This window comes from Mandrillus leucophaeus, unplaced genomic scaffold (genome assembly GCF_000951045.1).
Source record: "Mandrillus leucophaeus isolate KB7577 unplaced genomic scaffold, Mleu.le_1.0 Scaffold281, whole genome shotgun sequence".
NCBI classification, from domain to species: Eukaryota; Metazoa; Chordata; class Mammalia; order Primates; family Cercopithecidae; genus Mandrillus; species Mandrillus leucophaeus.
This window is the reverse complement of record NW_012102932.1, coordinates 1,216,352-1,239,587: the sequence shown is the minus strand read 5'-3', so window position 1 is coordinate 1,239,587 and position 23,236 is coordinate 1,216,352. Positions and strand designations below refer to the sequence as shown.

At 38.4% G+C, this 23,236-nt stretch overlaps 1 protein-coding gene and 1 pseudogene across 1 annotated transcript in view; one reads left to right on the top strand and one right to left on the bottom strand.

The window, feature by feature from the left end:
- Window positions 1-23,236, top strand: part of BDP1 (B double prime 1, subunit of RNA polymerase III transcription initiation factor IIIB) — a 111,584-nt gene that overhangs the window by 25,614 nt on the left and 62,734 nt on the right. The window contains exons 8-13 of the mRNA XM_011985233.1: window positions 8,826-8,880; window positions 11,493-11,636; window positions 14,125-14,403; window positions 15,723-15,870; window positions 19,994-20,152; window positions 22,408-22,564. Coding sequence (XP_011840623.1) covers window positions 8,826-8,880; window positions 11,493-11,636; window positions 14,125-14,403; window positions 15,723-15,870; window positions 19,994-20,152; window positions 22,408-22,564 — 942 coding nt within the window. The remainder of the gene's footprint in view (window positions 1-8,825; window positions 8,881-11,492; window positions 11,637-14,124; window positions 14,404-15,722; window positions 15,871-19,993; window positions 20,153-22,407; window positions 22,565-23,236) is intronic.
- Window positions 1,296-8,211, bottom strand: LOC105543391 (annotated as a pseudogene).

Here is a 23,236-nt window from a genome sequence, read left to right as displayed (position 1 = left end):
AAAAAAAAAAAAAAAAAGCCTGTATTCAGCTTAGATTTTTCCTCCTAGGCTCTGATCATATTTATTTTATTTTGATTTGGGAAGAAAATACTGTTTCTGATGGTACAAATGGCAAAATTTAAAAGTTTTGTGTGTGTGTTTTTTTTAATCCCAGTATGGAATTTTTTCCTTTTCTTTTTTCTCTTCTCTTCTCTCTCCTCTTCTCTTCTCTTTCTTTCCTTTCTTTTTGGAAGTCTTGTTCTTTTTCTCAGCCTAGAGTGCAGTTGCGTGATCTTGTCTCACTGTAACCTCTGTCTCCTGGGTTCAAGTGATTCTCCTGCCTCAGCCTCCTGAGTAGCTGGGATTATAGGTGCCTGCCACCATGCCTGGCTAATTTTTGCATTTTTAGTAGAGACGAGGTTTCACCATGTTGGCCAGGATGGTCTCAAATTCCTGACCTCAAGTGACCCACCCGGCTTGGCCTCCCAAAGTGCTGGGATTACAGGCATGAGCCACCATGCCTGGCCCCCACTATAAAATTTTAAGAATTATTAATTATTACTGATTAAGGTTATTAAATGTATAACACTAATTACTTGCCAGCTGTTGGTAGTCTTTTTCTTCTCTAGTTCATCCAGGGAACTCCTAAATTACATCTTCAGCAGAATAATCCTTAAATGTACTTTAATTTTTTTTGAGACAGGGCCTCGCTCTGTTACACAGCGTGAAGTACATAGGCATGATTACGACTTACTGCAGCCTCTTATCTCCTGGGCTCAAATGATCTTCCCACCTCAGCTTCCTAGGTAGCTGGGACTACAGCACATGCCACTATGCTCAGCTAATTAAAATTTTTGTTTTTATAGAGACTAAGTCTCACTATATTGCCCAGGCTGGTTTTGATCTCCTTAACTCAAGTGATCCTCTTGCCTCACCCTCCCAAAGTGTTGGGATTACAGGCATGAGCCACTGTGCCTGGCCCTTCAGTGTACTTCATAAGCAAAATGGGAGCTTTTGTTTGGATATGACTGTTCCTAATTTTATTCTGAAACTCAGTTTTACTCCAGGCCATAAATAACGTATTAACTTTGTAATGCACAGTTGTATCCAATTCAGCAAAACAGTAGTTCATCATCAGGCTGTATTCACCCAGAGGTTAGGAAAACCAGGATTGGTCACACCTTTTAAAACAAATCTATGTCATATTATTTGCCAATGTATAGTTTCAGCCTAAATTCTGACAATGAAATTATATGGATTTGTATCTGTGAGATGAGATATCATCTTGATTTTCAAAAGCAGCCAAAGGGAGTTCCTCACAGCTTACCTTTGTCTGGCTGAAGCTGAAAACTTTGTAACTTCATATTGCCAGTGATTTTCCCTTTGCCTTGAAAGAAGGTGAACTGAGGATTCATTTTACCAGTTTAATCACTAAAGCAAGTAAGTCTTAGTCAGTATTTGTGATTGTGTGGTCAGCTTTCTCATCTGAGTTGGAAAGCACTGATCCTTTGCTGTTCTTTACATCCACCGCTAGGTGGCTTCTTTACCCCCTAGGCCATGCGTTCTTCACCTTCAAGGCAAAAATACCACCGATTTTCTTCACAATCTGTCAGCTTTCCTCTTCAGGCTTCCTCTAAATCTCTTTAAACACAAGATTTGCCTTAAATCCATTCCCTGTAAAGCTGGTTGGAGCAGCCTCAATTTAATGAGTTCTAAAAGAACTGGCAGCTTTGAGAAAGCACATCTTCAAAGTGTTAAAACCCCAGCTTCTCTAAGGCCTAAATTATGCTGCACAGCCACCTTTGCACCAGGAGCTTGCCTCTTTCCAGCTTCCTTTCTCAGCTGCTAGCAAAGTTCAGCACACTGAACCAGCTGTTTATTGGTTTATTATAAAGGATATTGTAAGGGATACAGATGAAGGATTCAGAGTAAGGTCTGGAAGGATCTTGAATGCAGGCACTTCTGTCCTGGAGGAGTTGGGGTGCACTGACCTCCCAGCACCTGGTTGCATTCACCAACCATGAAGCTCCTGAAAATCTCAGCCTTTTATTTGCTTGTTTTTTCAGTAGCCCCAAAGAATATGGCCAGCTTTGCCTTTTTTTCCTTTTTTTTTTTTTTTTTTTAGACAGAGTCTCGCTCTGTCATCCAGACTGGAGTACAGTGATCTGATCTCAGTTCACTGCATCCCCTGCCTCCCAGGTTCAAGCCATTCTCCTGCTTCAGCCTCCTGAGTAGCTTGGAATTACAGGCGCGTGCCAGCACGCCCAGTTAATTTTTTTTTTTAAGTAGAGATGGAGTTTGCTATGTTGGCCAGGCTCGTCTTGAACTTCCTTACTTCAAGTGGTCTGCCTACCTCAGCCTCCCAAAGTGCTGGGATTATAGGCGTGAGCCACTGCACCCAGTCTCTCTTCCCTTTCGTTTCCTTTTTTTTTTTTTTGAGACAGGGTCTTTGTTGCCCAGGCTGGAGTGCAGTAGTGTAACCATGGCTCACTGCAGCCATGGCCTCTTGGTCTCAAGCAATCCTCCTGCCTCAGCCTCCTGGACCACAGGTGTGCGCTACCGTGCTTGACTAAATTTTTTATTTTTTGCAGATAAGAGATCTTACTATGTTGCCCAGGCTTGTCTCAAATTCCTGGGTTCAAGCAATCCTCCTGCTTCAGCCTCTCAAAGTGCTGGCATTACAGGCATGAGACACTGCACTTAGCCCTATATATCTTTAAATTCACCTTACAATGAACTTATAATAGTTTAATGAGGCAGCTGGTCCAAGTGCACTGGTGTTTACAACTAAATGGTCACAACTGATTACAGATTTGTTTCTTTTTTAATATTAAATTTTTTAAAAAACCAACTGACCCATGTTCAGACAAACTTCTTCTTTTTGGGTTTTTTTTTTTTTTTTTTTTTGATACAGGGTCTCACTGTCTGTTGGCCAGGCTGGAGTGCAGTGGCATGATTGTGGCTACCTGCAGCTTCAACCTCCTGAGCTTAAGTGATCCTTCCATCTCAGCATCCCAAGTGCCCAAGTACAGGCACGTGTCACTATGCCCACCCAATTTTTGTATTTTTTTTGTAGAGATGGGGTTTTGCTATGTTGCCCAGGCTGGTCTCAAACTCCTGGGCTCAAGCAGTCTGCTGCCTTGCCCTCCCAGAGTGCAGGGATTGCAGGCTGAGCCACCATACCTGGCCCAGATAAATTTCTTTTACCCTACTCTACTTCCACTGCTTTACTTGACTAGCCTTAAAAACAAAAACAAATAGCTGGGTGCGGTGGCTCATGCCTGTAATCCCAGCACTTTGGGAGGCTGAGGCAGGCAGATCACCTGAGGTTGGGAGTTCAAGACCAGGCTGACCAACGTGGAGAAACCCTGTCTCTACTGAAAATACAAAATTAGCCAGGCCTGGTGGCACATGCCTGTAATCCCAGCTACTCGGGAGGCTGAGGCAGGAGAATTGGTTGAACCTTGGAGGTGGAGGTTGCGATGGCTGAAATCATGCTATTGGACTCCAGCCTGGGTAACAAGAGAGAAAGTCTGTCTCAGAAACAAAAACAAACAAACAAAAAAGCAGTTTTCCTTCTCTGTATATAGATATATATGAGTCTTTTGTCTTTTAAGGAAATTGAGTAGAAAAACTAGTTTTTAACATTTAACTATATATTTACCATTTTTGATGTTTTCATTTCTTCCTGTAGGTCTGAATGACAGGTCTACTGTTGAAAAATTTTCTGAGCTTTCATTTGTCTGAATGTTTTTATTTCAACCTTATTTTTGAATGATGTATTTTGCTGGTTTGACAGTTTTTTTTTTTTTTTTTTTGGTCTTTTCAAGATGTCATTCTGTTGTCTCCTGGCTTTCAGTGTTTCTGATGAAAAGTCGACAGTAATCATATCATTCTTGCCCCTGTATATGATTAATTGTATTTCTCTGGCTGTTTTCAGGATTTCTTTCTTTCTTTTTTTTTTTTTTTAGTATTCAGCTGTATGATGATGATATGCCTAGCTTTAGTTTTGAGTTTGCTGAGCTTCTTGCATCTTTCCCTGTATTTGGGAAATTTTAAATTACTTCTTTTAATAGTTTCTCTGTTTAATTCTCTCGTTCTGGAACTCCACTAACATAGTTTACCCCAGGTGACATTCTATAGGTTACCAAAGCTCTGACCACCTTTTTCCAATCTTTTTTCCTTCATTTCAGTGTTGATAGTTTCTATTGTCGTAGCATCAAGTTCACTGACCCTGTCTTTTATCTTCAGTCTGCTGTTAAGCCCAGTTAGTGAATATTTTGTTTCTGATATTGTATTTCTTATTTCTGTAATTTCCACCTGGTTTTGTTTTGTTTTGTTTTGTTTTATTTTATTTTTTGAGATGGAGTCTCGCTCTGTCTCCCAGGCTAGAGTGCAGTGGCGTGGTCTCAGCTCACTGCGAGCTCTGCCTCTTGGGTTTACACCATTCTCCTGCCTCAACCTCCTGAGTAGCTGGGACTACAGGTGCCCACCACCACGCCCGGCTAATTTTTTTTTTTTTTTTTTTAACGGAGATGGGGTTTCATCGTGTTAGCCAGAATGATCTTGATCTCCTGACCTTGTGATCCACCTGCCTCGGCCTCCCAAAGTGCTGAAATTACAGGTGTGAGCCACCACGCCTGGCCGCCTCCGGTTATTTTTTATAGTTTCTATTCCTCTGCTGACATTTCCCCATCTCTTCACTGTACTTTCCTCTAAATCCTCAAACATCTGTATAATTAATGGATCCTTTAACTTTTTTGTCTGTTCATTCTAATATCTAGATCACATTGAGATCTGTTAATTTTTTTCTTTTTTTTGTGAGTCTGCTTGCCAGGGAATGGGATCGTTCTCTTGTGACTTTTTCTTTTCTTTTCCCGACTATCACATTTTCCTATCTTTTCTCATGTCATGTGGGTTTTAACAAACAATTAATTTTTTGGTCTCTGTCATGGGTTTGTTTGTTTGTTTGTTTTTGTTTGAGACAGAGTCTCGCTGTGTCGCTCAGTCTGGAGTACGGTGGCACGATCATGGCTCACTGCAACCTCCGCCACCCAGGTTCAAGTGATTCTCCTGCCTGAGCCTCCTGAGTAGCTGGGACTACAGGTGTGCACCACTATGACTGGCTAATTTTTTATTTTTTTTTTGAGACAGAGTCTCACTGTGTCGTCAGGCTGGAGTGCAGTGGCGCTATCTCAACTCACTGCAACCTGTCTCCTGGGTTCAGGTGATTCTCCTGCCTCAGCCTCCTGAGTAGCTGGGACTACAGGCACGTGCCACCATGCCCAGCTAATTTTTTTTTTTTTTTTTTTGTATTTTTAGTAGAGACGGGGTTTTACCATATTGGCCAGGATGGTCTCAATCTCTTGACCTTGTGACCCACCTGCCTTGGCCTCCCAAAGTGCTGGGATTACAGGTGTGAGCCACTGTGCCCAGCTTAATTTTTATATTTTTAGTAGAGATGGGGTTTCATCATGTTGGCCAGGCTGGTCTCAAACTCCTGACCTCAAGTGATCCACCTACCTTAGCCTCCTAAAGTGCTGGGATTATAGGCGTGAGCCATCGTACCCCACCATTTTTTTTTGAAATGGAATCTCCCTCTGTTGCCCAGGCTGGAGTTCAGTAGCACGATCTCAGCTCACTGTAACGTCTGCCTGCTGGGTTCAGGTGATTCTTCTGCCTCAGCCTCCCAAGTTGGGATTACAGGTGCACACCACCATGCCTGACTAATTTTTGTATTTTTAGCAGAGATGTGGTTTCACCATGTTGGCTAGGCTGGTCTCGAACTTCTGACCTCAAGTGATCCTTGACCTCCTGACCTCAAGTGACCTCAGCCTCCCAAAGTGCCAGGATTATAAGGAGTGAACCACCATGCCCGGCCAGCCATGAGTTTTTTTTTTGAAATTGCATACTAGGCCGGGCACGGTTGCTCATGCCTGTAATGCCAACACTTTGGGAGGCCAAGGCAGTCGGATCACGAGGTCAGCAGATTGAGACCATCCTGGCTAACACGGAAACCCCATCCCTACTAAAAATATAAGAAATTAGCTGGGTGTGGTGGCGTGCGCCTATAGTCCCAGCTACTCGGGAGGCTGAGGCAGGAGAATGGCGTGAACCCGGGAGGTGGAGGTTGTAGTGAGCTGAGATCGCGCCACTGCACTCCGGCCTGGGAGACAGAGCAAGACTCTGTCTCAAAAAAAAAAAAAAAAAAAGGAAATTGCATACCAGACATTATGAACGATGTGTTGTATAGTGTCTGGATTATGTTTTTTCTTTTGTTTTAAAGAGCATTGGGGCCAGGTGTGGTGGTTCACACCTCTCATCCCAGTACTTTGGGAGGCTGAGATGAGAGGATTGCTTGAGCCCAGAAGTTCAAAACCAGACTGAGCAACATGGCAAGATTCTATCTCTACAAAAACAAAACAAAACAAAAAAACACGCCAGGCGTGGTGGCACACGCAATTCAGAAGGCTGAGGCAAGAGGATTGCTTGAGCTTGGGAGGTCAAGGCTGCAGTGAGCTGTGATCACACCACTGCACTCCAGTCTGGAAGACAGCAAGACTGTTTCAATAAACAAAACAAAATAAAAAATAGTGTTGACTTTTGTTCTGGAAAGTCGTTAATTTACTGCTGACCTCTTTGTTCCTGTTAAGGCTTGGCTTAAAGCTTTGTTGAGGCAGATCTAGACTGGTCTTTAATCTAGGACGTCCTTTCTCCAATGGGATTTCTCATCTGATTTACAGAAAATAATTTGAGTTACTATTATATTATTTTCTTCTTTTTCCAGAACAGTCTCATGGTAGGCATGAGTTACTATTTTCCAAGTTCTCTAAGGATGGTTATACCAATACTATACTGTAAATAGATAAATGAGAGAAGGGAATGCATTGCATACAGTAGTTGCTTTAATGCATTAGTACTTAATTCTCATGCTACATCCCTGGTAGAGAAAGGCTACTCTAGGGTATCGTCTGTATCTCTAATGATGACCTTTCTGGTGTCTGAGGTGAATGTATTTGGGTGTTAGTGAAGTCTTTCCATTAGGATGCACCTGAACTCTATTGTTGTATGGTGTTTTGTGACTTTTAGCGTCTTCCTTCTGCCCTCATCCCTTTAGCAGCTGTTCTCTTTTAGGCCTTATATTCTGGACATATGCAACCCATACTTAGGCCAAGGTACCATGGAGTACTTGCACCCAGGCTTGTGAGGTGCCCCTCTACACAGTTCCTTTTTAGAACTATGCTCCTAAAGATTCCCTACTTCTGCAGCCTTAGTTGGATTGCTGTACCCTGTTTGGCCTTCACCTCCCTTTCCTTGGTTGGAAAATTGAGCTCAGGCAGAGAGCCAAGGTAAACATGGGCACATCTTGTCTGTTTTTCTTCTCTCCATGATTGTATTCTTGCTCTGACTATTGTCCTTTGCTTGAAAATAATTGATGTATATATTTTGTCAGTGTTAAAAGTCATTCGTGGTGGAGTTGGATATTATCTATAATGAGTTACTTTGTCAGGGCCAGTAGTGGAAATTATGGGATTTGTTTTGTGATCATGGAATTTGACCTGTTACTGGTTCTTACCTATGAAATCAATAACTAGTTTCAGTACATTCTTCGAGGAAGTTTTAAATTGTTTTGAATTATATTACCAATTAAGTAAAATATGAGGTAGCACTGTTTTAGAATTAAATGCCTGAAACCTATTGATGTTTCTTTTAGGACATTTAACTTAATGTTTATAGCCAGTCACTTTTTGTGGAGGTAACATTTGTTAACTTTTGAGGAAATGTTTAAATAACAGTATGATCTTTTAAGGTAGAAATAAGATTATCTTTGAAAACTTCTGTATTGGTAATAAGTTTTGTGAAGAAAAATAAAGAAAAGAATGGGAAAGAAGGGCAACCTGTACAGTAAAAGATGTTAATGTCATATCAGGTTTTAAAAATGTGGGTAAGGCTAAACTATAGCATCTAAGAGTACACACTTGGGTCATAAGCAATAAGGAAATACAAGAAAGTGATTGCTTTACAGGTCATATTAGTGGTTAAGTTCTTTTGAAGGGAGGAAGGGGGCATGAAGTACTTCCTTTGTTTTATGTGATATTCTCTCTCTTTTTTTTTTTTTCAATAAAAAGCTTTATTTTTTTGCTTTTAGTAAAAACTTGTAGATCATTGACATATAGATGGGAAACATTGGCTAACTGTTTCCTCTCCTATGATGTGTGTATGATCAGACATCTTCAGACACAAACTTATGCCCTCAGTCTTCCTAATGACCTTAGGATGGATTGAGCCTTAAGCCTTAAACATCTCCCTCTTAATGGAAGTAATCTGGTAGTAAACTGAGGACAGGGATTTTTGGGGCTGAGAAAAACGTGATGAAATGTGCCTTAATATATAGAAGGTTGTCAAGATAAACTTGGCCTGCTTCAAAATTTCACTTGTTTCTCTATAGTCTTCTCTCCGTGCCACTTGAAATATATTAGAACGATGATGTCAGAGGCTTAACCTGATACGAATACTTAATTTTTTAAAAGTTAATACCAGTTACCTTAATCATAGGTTTGATCTGCTTCTGTGTATGTTGACTTTATGTTTTTCTGTCCTTTGTAAATCCAGCTTTCATTGCTGATTCATGCTATTGGTAATGAGAATCAAGAAGCTCAGTAAAAATCTTTCATCCTTATTTTTAAAAAGCCAAAGGTTTAAGTAACTTGCCTATTGGCAAAGACATATTAAGTAGAGAACAGTATGTTATTCCTAAGAGTCATTTTAATGCTTACTGCATTTAAGAAAAAAAAGCTTGTTTTATGGGAGAAAATTACCATAGGGTTTTTTGTTGTTGTTAACAGAATAAATTTAAACGTGAAGAGAAAACAAACGGATGGAGAATAGACAAAGCATTCCGTAAGTATTAAGACCTCTTTTACAAAGTATTACTTGGAGAGCCTAAAAAATGACCAGTCTTTTGTCTTTGGCTCCAGTGTGTTTTAGATTTGTTTTCTTCTTGTATTGGCATAAGAGGAAGAAGTCTGAAATTTTTCTGTTTAGCAGTGTGGGTCTGGTACTTGCTACAAATATATAGGCAGGAGATTATCCAGAATATCTAGGTGCAGGTAAACAGTTCTAAGTCCAAGAAGTTATGTAGGGATTGATGCTACCACTTCTAAGTGTTATTTATTCTGAAGGAACTGTATTGGAGGAGATAATTGTTTCTGGAAGACAGTACTATTAGTTATATAGATGGTTCTTTCTAGTTCTGAATGACTAATCAGTCATTCAGTCTATAACACTGACCACCTACTATATGGTAGTCATTGTTCTAGGTATTGAGTATGTAATGGTGGAAGATATATGGCAGATGAGAATCCTGCATTTAGAGCCCTAAGTCTAATTGGATGGGGGAAGAAAGATAGTGGATAAGCATAATTTTAGGTAGTGATTCATTTCCAAAAAGAAGATGAAAGAGAGGGTGGCTGTTTAGATCTCTTTTTTCCTAATGATCATTGGATCATTAGGGAAGTTCTGTCTGAAGAGATATACTAGCATTTGAATTTAGATCTCGTCTGAAGGAATGATAGGTATCTTTCAATTTCTAACTAAAATCCTCATTAAAATTAACATTTTTCTTTAAGTCTAGAGAAAGACATCTAAGGATCTATAAAGAAAAATAAATTTACTGTTTAAAATAGTTCTTGTAATTTTTTATTGGAAGATAGGTCTTTTTCTTTTTCACCACACCGGTGGACAGGAATATATTTTTTGTGGATTTATAATTATCAGTATTTTATTATTAATGAATATATTCAATGTCCATTTAGTCATAAGATTAGCCATAGTGCTAATTTTAGAAAAAAAAAATCCAAATGTAGAGAGTACTTACATTATGTAGCATGTACATTTATTTTATGAGTAGACAGTAAGGTAGGTGGGTAGATCCTACACCCAGTGTTTTATCGGGTCTTTAGGGAAACTGCTTTGCGGAATGATTCTTAGAAGATCTGGAATATTGTGTTTCTCGGCCCATTCCGTGTTAGAGAAGTGGTCCTGAAACTTTTCATTAAGTTTAACACATTATAGTCAGAAAATAATTCATAAATCTATAAACAGTCTGTTTAGAGTGTGAAGCCTTTTATAGACCATTATAATAGATATCGTTAAAATTTATTGATCTTAAACACGATACAGTGTTGTATGCCTGTAGTCCCAGCTACTCTCAGGGGTCGCTGAGGCAGGAGGATCCTTTCAGCCCAAGAATTCGAGGCCAGCCTGGGCAACAGAGCAAGATCCTATCTCAAAACTAAAAACAACTCATTGATTTGGGGGCTTTCTGTTGGATTTATTTATTTATTTATTTTTTTTAGTTAAAACCTATATAGGTTTTTTAAGAGAACTTACATTTTGAATTTCTCTGAGAACCATGTGGAGATCCTTTATGATTCTTTGAGTCTATGTCTTTCAGAATCATTGTGGAGAGTCAGAACAAATTAAGTCTGGGTCAACAGTGAAATAGGGCCTTCAGGAATCCCAGATTTGGGTTTAGTTTCCTGAAATTCTTTTTATTTTAGTAAATACCTTCTTTTCTGAGGCTATCTTGTAATCAAACCAGTCTTCGGCTTATGTGCATAGAGCACCATTTTCTCTACATTTACTGTAAGATTAGATGTAAAGTTCAAGCAAGGATTTGCCTCCTGGCCTGGATTCATTCTTGGAGTGTTCACTGATTACTTTCAGATATAATGCTGTTGATAGGTATTTAGTGGGCATGTTCCTGATTAAATTCATTTACTTCCCACTTTGCTGATTCTTATAAGAGTAAATGGTGAAATGATTGTGATAAAGGTAGGGCATGTGGTGGTGAATAGGCATTTCAAGGACTTCTCAGTCCATAAAAAAATTGATTTATATTTACACACAGTTCAAAGTATAGTTGGAGTTTTGACAAAGAATATGCCTGGGTAACCACTATCCCAAACAATAGAGGAAATGTTTTCATCACTTCACAAGGCCTGTTATGTCCCTTTCTGGACAATCAAATGCTGTCTTCCTGGCCCATGGCAACCACTATTTTCATTTTAATCACCATAGATAGCTTAGTGTGTTGTAGAATATCTTATACATGGTATCATACAGTATGTACCCTAGTATCTGTTTTCTTCCACTCAGTATGTTTTTGAGATTGCCTCAGATTATTGCATGTATCAGTAGTTCCTTGTGTTTTGTTTAAAACTAGTTTATTTGTAATAAACAAATTATTACAAATTTGTAGTAAACAAATTATTATTTGTAATAAACTAGTTTATTCCTTTTGTTGCTGAGTGGTGTTCTGATGTGAATTTACCTATTTCTCTGCTAAGACAAAGCTATTTTATTGCTGAGTGGTGTTCTGTTGTGTACTTGTTTATCTGTTCTCCTGCTGATAGACAAACCCATTTGCTTTTGATGTTATGATACTTGAAAAGCTAGAAGTAGTTTTGAAAAATAAAAACTTGAAAGTTCTTTTCCTTTTTTTTAAACAGAGGAAAAGCGCCCTTTTGACTTCGATTTTTTTGCTCATTTGCTTCAGAAAGTTCTTGCTGAAGAAGAGAAAAGAAAACAAAAATCTGTTAAAAATCACAGTTTAAAGGAGAAGAAATCCACCAAACCACGGAAAAATGTAAAAGGTATTGATTTTAAAGGAAAGTGTGCTAGTTTACTTAGTAGTAATAAACTCGTAATATTGTCCCTCAGGCCTTTGAGAGTTCATGTGTAGCTCAGGTAGTTAAGATCATCAAAGCATCCAGTTGGAGGGAGTATATCTTTTTTCAATCAATTAGTTATCTGGTTCAAAACAATAGCTTTCTTTTAAAATTTTTAACTGGCATGATTGGGTTATTTGATATCTTTCTAGCATAGAGGATAGTCGTAGCCAGTCAAAGAGCATCAGAATTTGGAGTGTCGTATTTCATGTTTGGTTATTTATTATCATTTTCCTCTGTAAAACCAATCTGGTATAAAATTCTAGTATTAAAAAAATGGAACTCGAATCTTTTGGGGTTATGACTAGACTGTATTGGTTGAGCATAACATTTCTGAAGGCTAATGTTGACTTGTAAAAGGTAGAAAGACGTTGTATATATGTAGGTATTTTTATTTTTAGGCTTATGTTTTCTTAACTATTTGAACTCTGATCTATGAGGACAATGTTTAGCTGTAATCACATAAAGAAGATGCTTGGAACTATAGGGAACCTTATATGTTAGCTAGTTTACGTTTTAGCCCCTTTTGTATTGGTTTTAATCACCAAGAAACAGCCCCAGCGATCGTAAGACACTTTTTCCTAAGGACTCACAGTGTGAGTAGTGGCAGAGGCAGAACTGAAACCTAGGATTGTGAGAGCCTGTGTTGGGGGTCCCCACGACCACCGCCGGGGTTTGAGTATTCACCAAGAAGACTAAGGATTCAGCATCCTTTGCCTGGAACATACCAAAATTTCAGACATTCAAAAGGAAAGCAGTTCAGCATAAACCACATTATACGGCTAAGGCACAGTGAACCACTCTTATCAGTTAGGGTGGTAGGAACTGTTCCCAGAACCAAATTCTGAGACATGACCTGAGGGCCAACCTTGTAAGGAGGATTTTCAAAGGATAGCAGTCAAGCCTGCTAAATTAACTCTTTTCTGTTCAAAACTGGGCTAGAATTTCTTCTTCTGGAGCATATCTTTTAAAAAGTAGTATTGATAACTGCAAAATACCTTTATTCTCAGTAATCTTTTTTTTTTTTTTTTTACTTGTACATAATCCTAGAAGATTAAAATATATATCTTCTTGTGATTATCATGTTACAGGTGATAACATGAGTAACTCACTGTATCTTATTTAATGTAAGAACTTTTTTTTTTGAGACAGGGTCTCACTTTGTTGCCCAGGCTGGAGTGCAGTGGCCCGATCTTGGCTCACTGAATTCTTCATTGCTGGAGTTCAAATAGTTCTTTCACCTCAGCCTCCTGAATTGCTGGGATTACAGGCACGTGCCACCATGCCTGGCTAATTTTTGTAATTTTTCGTGGAGATGGGGTTTTACCACATTGGCCAGACTGGTCTTAAACTCCTGACCTCAAATGATCTGCCCACCTTGGCCTCCCAAAGTACTGGGATTACAGGTGTAAGCCACCACGCCCAACCAGAACTTTTTTTCTGAGATGGAGTTTTGCTCTTGTTGCCCAGGCTGGAGTGCCTTGGCGCCATCTCAGCTCACTGCAGCCTCCACCTCTCCAATTCAAGCGATTCTCCTGCCTCAGCCTCCCAAGTAGCTGGGATTACAGGCATGTGCCACCATACCCAGCTAATTTTTGTATTTTTATTAGAGATGGAGTTTCACCATGTTGGCAAGGCTGGTCTTGAACTCCTGACCTCAAGTGATCCACCTGCGTCAGCCTCCCAAAGTGTTGGGATTACAGGCATGAGCCACCATGCCCAGCCCAGAGTTTTGCTGTTATCGCCCAGGCTAGAGTGCAATGATGCGATCTTGGCTCACTGCAACTTCTGCCTCCCGTGTTCAAGTGATTCTCCTGCCTCAGCCTCCTGAGCAGCTGGGATTACAGGTGCCTGCCACCACGTCCAGCTAATTTCTGTATTTTTAGTAGAGATGGGGTTTCACCATGTTGGCCAGGTTGGTCTCGAACTTCTGACCTCAGATGATCTGCTCGCCTCAGCCTCCCAAAGTACTGGGATTACAGGTGTGAGCCATCGCACCCGGCCTGTATTAAATGCATTTTCAATTTACAGTATACTCAACTTATGATGGGTTTATTGGGATGAAACCCAGTATAAGTCAAGGAGCATCTCTATATGTAATTGTTTTTGTTTAATAAAAATGAGATTAAAAAAAAAAAGATTTTATGTGTATCTTGTTCTGCTTGATTTTTTAATGCAACAGTATCCTTTGAAATTTTCCCGTGACTACATATAAACTTACCTCATTACTATTATTGGCTCCATGGATTTTTATATATTATTTAGTCATTTCCCATTGGACATTTTAGGTTGTCTTTAGGTTTTTTGTTCTTGCAAATAAATACTACAGAGGACATCTTTGAGTCTCTTTTCCACCTTCGCAAATTTTTCTTTAGGTTGTTTGCATATTTATAGTCGTTTCTCTTGTTTTCAGTCAAAAAAATTGCCTGTGAAAGAGTGAATGATGATCCAGATGAGTCTATGAGTTCTAGAATTTCAGACACAGAAAGATCTCAGAAGGATGCTCAGACAGTTGACGAAGAGTCTCTGACCTTATCAGGGAAGGATGCAGAACAGGTTGCATTAGAAGTAGACCTAAATCAAAAGAAAAGAAGAAGGAAGAAGCAAGATGGAGCTAATGAACTGGAAGTAAACAATCTTTTAGAAAATGCCACTGTTCAGGCGGGTCCTTCTAAAGGAGAAAAACACAAGAGTAAGTTTCTTACATATTTAAAAAGCCTCTATATTACTTGAGAAGACATGTACAGCAATATGGTATGTAACTTAATTTTCTGTCTAGATAGCAATTAATGGTGCTTATTAATTGGTTCTGTACTTATGGTACTGTGCTAACTCTGTTTATTTTTAATTAAAGAAAAAAGTTTATTGTAAAAAGAAAATTAAACAAATTAAAGTGGGGAGGTTGTTCTCTAAAGTTTGTTTCTAAGTTGTGTCACCTCCTGTGCATTCCCATTAACTATGATTAGAAATCACATGTATATATAGTTTGAAGTGTGTTGCTTATGTCTGTTAATAAAGCACAGGTTTTCGTGTTGTACCTCTACAGAGCACCTCTGTGAACCCACAAGGGGTTAATTCCTATAAAAGAACTAGAGGAATATGTGTTCCTTCCATTTTTCTTTTTTACTCTTTGAATGCAAACATATTGCCACTTAAGAGTTGCTTGGGGTGAGGGCTAAGAATTTGAGGGGGAGTCTTGGTCCCTTTCCTTAAGAATTCATATGTACATTATTTAAAGCCGATAACCAAGGAAAAGGTAGGAGCAGACGAGAACAACCTTTCTATAAAATTTATGTTTTCTGTAGTTCAGATTTACCAATCTGATTTTAATATAAGAGTCCTGGTAGCTAACATAGCATGCTTTGTAGGCATCACAATATTATGCTCTTTTTTGGCTTATCATTAGAGTCATTACGTATAATGCAGAACAGCTTAATGATTCACAACCAGATATTAGAAATCAAACAGACCTTGCTTTAAATTCCAGCTTTTTTACTTGCTTAAGTATTGCATTGGGCAAGTTACTTAAGATCTCTGAACTCAGGGGGTTCTCTATGAGGTTAATATTAATATCTTTTAACAGGTTTGTTTCAAGTATTAAATGAGATAATGCATTTGATGGACTTAAGGGTTCCAGCCACTTAATAAGTACTTAATAAATGATAGCTATTACTTTGTTACTAATTGGTATACTTCTGAAGGAGCAAAAGAATAGTTAAGTCAACTTTTAGTGTCCTTACTTGACATATAAAATAAGCCACTTTAAATACTCAGAATTTAAGATAAAAGAAAGATGCTATAAACTGTCTAAGAAGCTTGGGCTGATCCTCATCTATGTTAAGTTTTTATTGTGGTCTAAAAATAAGATGTGTGCCTTGCAAATAGGAATTTGAATGTTGAATGGATTAAGGTTTTGTAGGAAAAGACAGTGTTATAGGTAAATTCCTTTGTGCTTTAAAAAATGTGTTTTTGCTGTCATTTTTTAGAATAACATGCATTTTGTATTTGTAGATAAATGTCAGGCTATAAGGCCCGAGGTAAAGGAAGGTGAATGCAGTAAGGAGCAGATGCTTTCCTGCACACAAAACGTAGATGGCATTGTGGGTTTTGCCTCCAGTGAAAAAGTTGAGAAAAGAACTGACCCCATCCTTTCATTAAGGTATTTTCTGTGTGTTTTCTGGTTTTACCCACATCTGTTGATTACTGAGAAAGGAGTGTTGAAGTCTCCATCTGTAATTGTGGATTTGCCTGTTTCTTTTTTTCAGTTCTATTTGTTTTTGCTCCATATATTTTGAAGCTCTGTTGTTAGGTGTGTACATATCTAGGATTGTTTTGTCTTTTTGGTGAAATTCCCTTTATCATTGTGTACTATCCTTCTGGTATTGCTCTTTTTTTCTGATGTTTACTTTGCCATTGTAGCTTTCTTTTGGTTAGTGTTTACATGGGTTTGTCATTTTCTATAATGATTTTCTTTGTCTTTGGTTTTCATTAGTTTGAATATGATGTGTCCTGCTCTGTGTGTGTGTGTGTGTTTTAAAATCTTAATTTGTAATATAAAAACATGAGATTTACCCTCTTAACAGATTTTTTATGTGTACTATACAGTATTGTTAACTATAAGCACAGTGTTGTATTGCCGATCTCTGGAATTTTTTTTTACCTTGCATAACTGTACCTCTGTACCTATTGAACAGCAACTCCCATTTCCTCCGCCTCCCAGCCCTTGGCAATCATGATTCTTTCTTTTTCTTTTTTGTTTTGTTTGTTTTGTTTTGTTTTTGAGATGGGGTCGGTTTCTGTCACCCAGGCTGGAGTGCAGTGGCACGATCTCAGCTCCCTGCAACTTCCACCTCCCAGGCTCAAGCAATCCTCCGTTCTCAGCCTCCCAAGAAGCTGGGACCACAGGCATGTACCACTGCACCTGGCTAATTTCTTGTATTTTTGTTAGAGATGGAGTTTCACCATTTTGCTCAGGCTGGTCTTGAACTGAGCTCAGGTGATCCACCTGCCCTGGCCTCCCAAAGTACTGGGATTACAGGTGTGAGTCACAGCGCCCAGCCTCATGCAGTAGTTTTCCTTCTGTAACTGGCTTATTTCACTTAATGTAATGTCCTCAACTTTCATCCATATTGTAGCATATGAAAAGATTGCCTTTTTTATGACCAAATAATATTACAGTACATGTATAGGCCACATTTTCTTCATCCATTCATTGGTTGATGAACATTTAGGTTGTTTTTGTCTGTTGTCGTCACTGAACATGGGAGTGCAAATATCTCTTTGAGGTCCTGATTTCACTTCTTGTGGATGAATACCTGGAAGTAGGGTTGCTAGATCATGTGGTAGTTCTACTTTTAATTTTTTGAGGACCCTTCATACTGTTTCCAATAGCGGGTGCACCATTTTACGTAACCACCAACAATGTACAAGGGTTCCAGTTTTTTTCACATCTTCTTCGATACTTGTTATCTTTCATTTTATTAATAATGTCCTTCTGAACAGGTAGAAGGTGGTTTCTTATGGTTGTTTTGATTTGCATTTCCCGGATAATTATTGAGTTGAGCATCTTTCGTAGCTGTTAGCCATTTGTGTATCTTCTTTGGAGACATGTCTATTCAGGTCCTGTGCCCGAGTTTTTAATTAGGTTATTTTCTTTTTTGCTGTTGAGTTTTGAGAATTATTTATGTAGTTGGGATTTTAGCCCCTTATCAGAAATATGATTTACACATTTTCTCCCATTCCATAGATTGCCTTTTCACTCTGCTGTTTCCTTTGGTGTACGGAAGCTTTTTAGTTCAATGTAGTCCCATTTGTCTAATTTTGCTTTTGTTGCCTATACTTTTGGTGTCATATCTAAGAAACTATTGCCAAAAACAAACTTAAAGCTGTTTACTGTTTTTAAGCATACAATTTAGTAGCATTAATTACATTTACATTGTTGTGCAGCCATCAGCACTATTTCTAAAGCTGTTTATCACTGTAAACAGAAAACCTGCACCCATTATGCAGTAATTCCTCATTCTCCCCTCGCTGCAACCACTGATAATCTCTAATCTGCTTTCTGTTTCCCATCCATGTACTAATCAGGACCAGACTTGCTTAGTTTGAGATCAAATTAGGCCCATTAAGAGTGGTAAGGTTGTAGACAACTTTCTGTTTCTATGTCTAATCTAGATATTTCACATAAGTGAAATCATGCTATTTCTCATAGTTGTTTGTTCCTAGGTGACAGATATCTAAAGTGTGACATCAGAGATACACCTAGTTTCGTAAACTACACAAAACTACTCATGACTTTTTCTAATTTTTAAAATAATTTTAAAAAATTGTGACAGGGTCTTACTCTGTTGCTCCAGCTAGAGTGTAGTAGCATGATCATAGCTCACCACAACCTTGAACTCTTGGGCTCAAATGATTCTATCACCTCAGCCTCTCGAGTAGCTGGGACTACAGTCATGGGACACCATGCCTGGCTAATTTTAAAAACATTTTTTAGTGGAGATGTTTTCCAGGCTGGTCTCAAACTCCTGGGCTCAAGCAATCCTCGCACCTCAGCATGAGCCACTGTGGCCCTAACTTTTTCTACTTTAGGGGAAAACAACCTTGTAATGATCGTTAAAGTCCCAGTTGGTTTTGGAAAACAAAGAGTTGATTGTAAAATTGTCGTGTACATAAGAGTAAAGGCTCAAGAATGGTAAAGACAGGTTTAAAAAATACCAGCTTTGGAGAGGGACTGTCCTAGACTAATTTTCAAGCTACAGTAACTAAAGCAGCATGGTATTGGTACAGGGTTAGATGAATTGACTCAGCGGAACTGAATATAGAGTTTAGGAAGAGACATTTAGGAATCTGTCATATGGCAGAGGTAGCTTTAGAAATTAGCGGGCAAAGATTGAACTAACTATTCATCAGATTGAGCTCAGATTTGAAAACCATAATATTTAATCCTCGTGTTACCATATCCGCTAACTTCCTGATGGATTGAAGACTACATGTATAAAACAAATCTTTACAACTTTTAGAAGAAATGTAGAAAAATATCTTTGTAATGTCAAGGCCTGAGGTAAGACATTTCTATTAAAACATAGAAAACACAGACTTAAAAGATAAGTTTGGTAAGTTTGATGGTAGTAAAATTAAGTAGTTCTGTTAACAAATCCTCCATAAGGAAAATAAAAGGCAAGTTACTGATCGGGAGATTTTATGTGTAATATCTAGACAATAAAAATATATAGAGAACTCTTGCTGATAAGTCAGGAAAAGATGAACACCTAGTAGAAAAAATGAGCGAGAAAAAAGAAAAAAAAAAAGGTATGGCTAAATGTGAATATGTGTTGAAATGGTCAGTGCATGACTCTCAGTTATATTATTGTTAGTTGAAATTTATTTTGTGACCGAGTCTTGCTCTATCGCCCAGGCTGGAGTGCAGTGGTGCAATCTCAGCTCACTGCCACCTCGACTTCCTGGGCTTAAGCGTTGGACTGAGTAGCTGGGACTACAGGCACGTTCTATAACACCTGGCTGATAATTGAAATATTTTTTAATATAGTAGTTCTCACTTTGCATAGGACTATGTTAACTGCAACTTGAGCTTATTGGAGCTGTGTCTTTGCTTTATATGACTTTCACAGTACCCTGCATAGCAAGGCTTGCCTATATAAATTTTAATGAAAGCTAATTCCTAAATGTTACTATTATTTTACGCATGTTTGATTTGTGAACCACATTTAATAATTTCTCATTTTGAAGCCTTTTTTTTTTTTTTTTGAGACAGAGCTTGGCTCTATCACCCAGGCTGGAGTGCAGTGGTGTGATCACCTCCCGGGTTCAAGTGATTCTTTTGCCTCAGCCTCCTAAGTAGGTGGATTATAGGCCTGCACCACCATGCCCAGCTAGTTTTTGTATTTTTATTAGAGATGGAGTTTAACCATGTTGGCCAAGATGGTCTCAAACTCCTAGCCTCAAGTGATCGACCCACCCCGGCCTCCCAAAGTGCTGGGATTACAGGCGTGAGCCACTTTGTCCGGCCTTCGTTTTGAAATTTCTTGAGCATGTTCCTAAACGTGTAAATTTGTGGCTGCTACTTTCCCTGGAGGTACAGTTTCTGTAACATGGTGCAAGATGGATCATAGAAAAGCTAATATAGCAGTTTGTATTATTCTGTAATTTGAAGCAGCATCTTGCAAAATGGTGATTTTGTGTATTTAAAATTTTTAAAAATAATTATTATAAAAGATATATTATTAGGAATTCTTTTCTCTCTGATATTTTCACTTTTTTAGTAATCAACAAGATGCCGCATCAGTAGCAACTAAGTCTTCGGAATCAAGCACTTCAGATTTGCCTTCATTAGAAGTTGGAATTAGAGCATCGTGTGAGGTGAATGATGCTGAGGGTAGTTGTACAGAAGAAAGAAATGTTGACCTAAAAAATAATTCACTGTGAGTATTTTATACAATAGGATTTATTTATAAAATTTTGATAAGGTTCTTAAATGATAATAATGTTGCTTTATTTAGGGATTCAAGGGGACTATTAATACATAGTTTATTAATAGTTGAGGGAATCATTTAATATGTAATTATACTGTAGTCTGTTCAGAGTGTAACATCAGGTGTTTTTATATTTAATTGCAGAAAGATTCTCTTTCATATTTGTTGTATAATATATGAATTTTAGGAAGGTGGTAACTTACAAAATTCAAAAACAATTTGGAAGCCTAAATATTTGCCGTGAGATTTTACTTTTGCTTGGTTTGAGTTATTTTTTATGCCTGGTGTCAAAATAATAGATTTTAATATTGGTGATTTCAAGGAAGTGTATCTTCCAGTATGCAGATACTGGTTAAATTAATATCTTCTCAAGAAATGATTAAAAGCGTCATAAAAATCTCCCTTTGAAGAGATATCTGAAGGTTTTATACTTCCTTTTAATCTTCCTCATAATTCCTCATTTCATATGGGCTTAAAAGCTATTCAGTTTATGGGCTGGGCACAGTGGCTTACACCTGTAATCCCAGCACTTTGGGAGGCCGAGGCAGGCGGATCACAAGGTCAGGAGATGGAGACCATCCTGGCTAACATGGTGAAACCCTGTCTCTGCTAAAAATACAAAAAATTAGCCGGGCATGGTGGTGGCACAGGTGGCAGCCGGTGTGCCTGTAGTCCCAGCTACTCAGAAGGCTGAGGCAGGAGAATGGCGTGAACCCAGGAGGCAGAGCCTTCAGTGAGCTGAGATCACGTCACTGCACTCCATCCTGGGCGACAGAGCGAGACTCTGTCAAAAAAAAAAAAAAAAAAAGAAAGCTATTCACTTCATCAATTCTTATTTTTCAGCAAAGTACTGTCACAATGGAAATCAAACTCTTAAAAAATCAAAATGTCAGTTAGTCTTTGAAATAGACAATACATTCATAGGGTACAAACATCAACAAGTATAAAAAGGTATGATTGAGCTCTCCCTCTTAACCTGTCCCGTTTCACTCAAACAAATAATCCATGTTATTTATTTCTTATATTCTTTCAGAGATTAAAAAAATACATTCAAGCTAATACAAATTTATATTTTTTGCTCTTGTTACAAACCTAATGATACTATATATAACATTTTGCAGTGGTTTTCTTCTGTCTTCATATTCTTATGTAGTAACTCTCCTTGTTCTTTTTATAGCTTAATAGTGTTCTGTATATGTATGCATCATAGTTTGTATTACCAGTGCCCTATTGACTGCTATGTAGGCTGTGTTGCTAAACAGTGCTTATAGTCTTGCACCTCTATCTTTTTGCCTATATACAAGTATATAGGGTAAGTTCCTGAAAATTGAATTGCTTGCTGACAGAATGTGTGTGTGTGTATACACACACTCACTTACACATTTAAATATTTATGATTTTTTTTTGAGACAGGGTTGCAGGAGTGCAGTGGTGTGATCATAGCTCACTGCAACCTCGACCTGGTCCCAGGCTTAGGTGATCCTCTCACCTTGGTCTCCCTAGTAGCTGGGACTATAGGTGCTCACCACCACATCCAGAGATGGAGTCTTGCTCTTGTTACCCAGTCTGGAGTGCAGTGGCACCATCTTGGCTCACTGCAACCTCCGCCTCCCGGATTCAAGGAATTCACCTTCCTCAGCCTTCTGAGTAGCTGGGACTACAGGCACATGCCGCCATGCATGGCTAATTATTGTTATTTTTAGTAGAAACGGTTTCACCATGTTTGCCAGGCTGGTCTCGAACTCCTGACCTGAGGTGATCCACCCACCTCGGCCTCCCAAAGTGCTGGGATTATAGGTGTGAGCCACCGTGCCCGGCCTTCCCATCATCTTAATCTTACTTAATATTTCTTAAGTTTTATTCTCACCGTATTGTATTGCATTTCATCTTATCCTCCCTGTTATGAGTTGCTACCTTCAATATATGCCAAAATCATGTCTATTTTGAAGTTGGTTTCTGGATTTTAAATTTGTTTCATTTATCTGTTTACTCATATATTAGTACCACACTGTTTTAATTACTGATGATGAATAGTATATTTTTAATATCAGATAGAACAAATTAGTCTCTCTAAGTTTTCTTTGCTACTCTTGTTCTAAGTAAGCTCTTAAAGGAGTTCTTCCTAGTTCTCAGTAGGTTATTTTAGAAGTTCATTTGGACATGACTGCATGTTTGATGCTATTTAAATAATGTTAATTTTTCAGGGAAATTGATCAAACAGAAAATGTTAAACCGATGTTGAGAGGTCGCTTCCAGAAACCCAAACCCAATTTGTCAAGGGCTGGGAAGAAATCAGTTCTTTCACAAGGCAAAACAGAGGCAGAGAGCAAGAATTCACATTCAAAAACTTCAGTTGAAAAGGTATGGGGTAAGAGACTTCACGAAAATTAAAATTATAAAAATTTTCTTTAAATAGTTGGAAATAAAAGTTTTTGACTTGTAATTACAAAGTAATGTTACTGATATTAAAACAGATACAAGAACTTACTTTAACATTAGATTTGTTCCTATCTTAGTCTCCTGTTTACATGTTTTCTTTAACCTGGTATGTAATCATTTCAGATATCCTCAGTGGTGATAAATCTGTCGTCTGTTTACTTATATAAAATTTTTATTTAAAATATTTCATAAACCAGCTATATATTAAATTATGCCCACAACGTTCTCATCCACACATAGGCAGTCACATTTCTGTTTGTCTTTTACAAACTGTTTGTTTTTTCTGAGACAGGGTCTTGCTCTATTGCCAAGGCAACAGAGTCCAGGAGTGCAATGGCACTATTACGGCTCTCTACAGACTCAAAATCCTGAGCTCAAGTGATTCTCCCACATCACCCTCCCCAGTAGGTGGGAATACAGGTGTGTGCCACCAAACCCAGATAATTTTTTTTTTTTTTTTTTTTTCCAGACACAGTCTCGCTGTCTCCCAGGCTGGACTGCAATGGCGCGATCTCGGCTCACTGCAAGCTCCATCTCCCGATTTCACACCATTCTCCTGCCTCAGTCTCCTGAGTGCCTGGGACTATAGGCGCC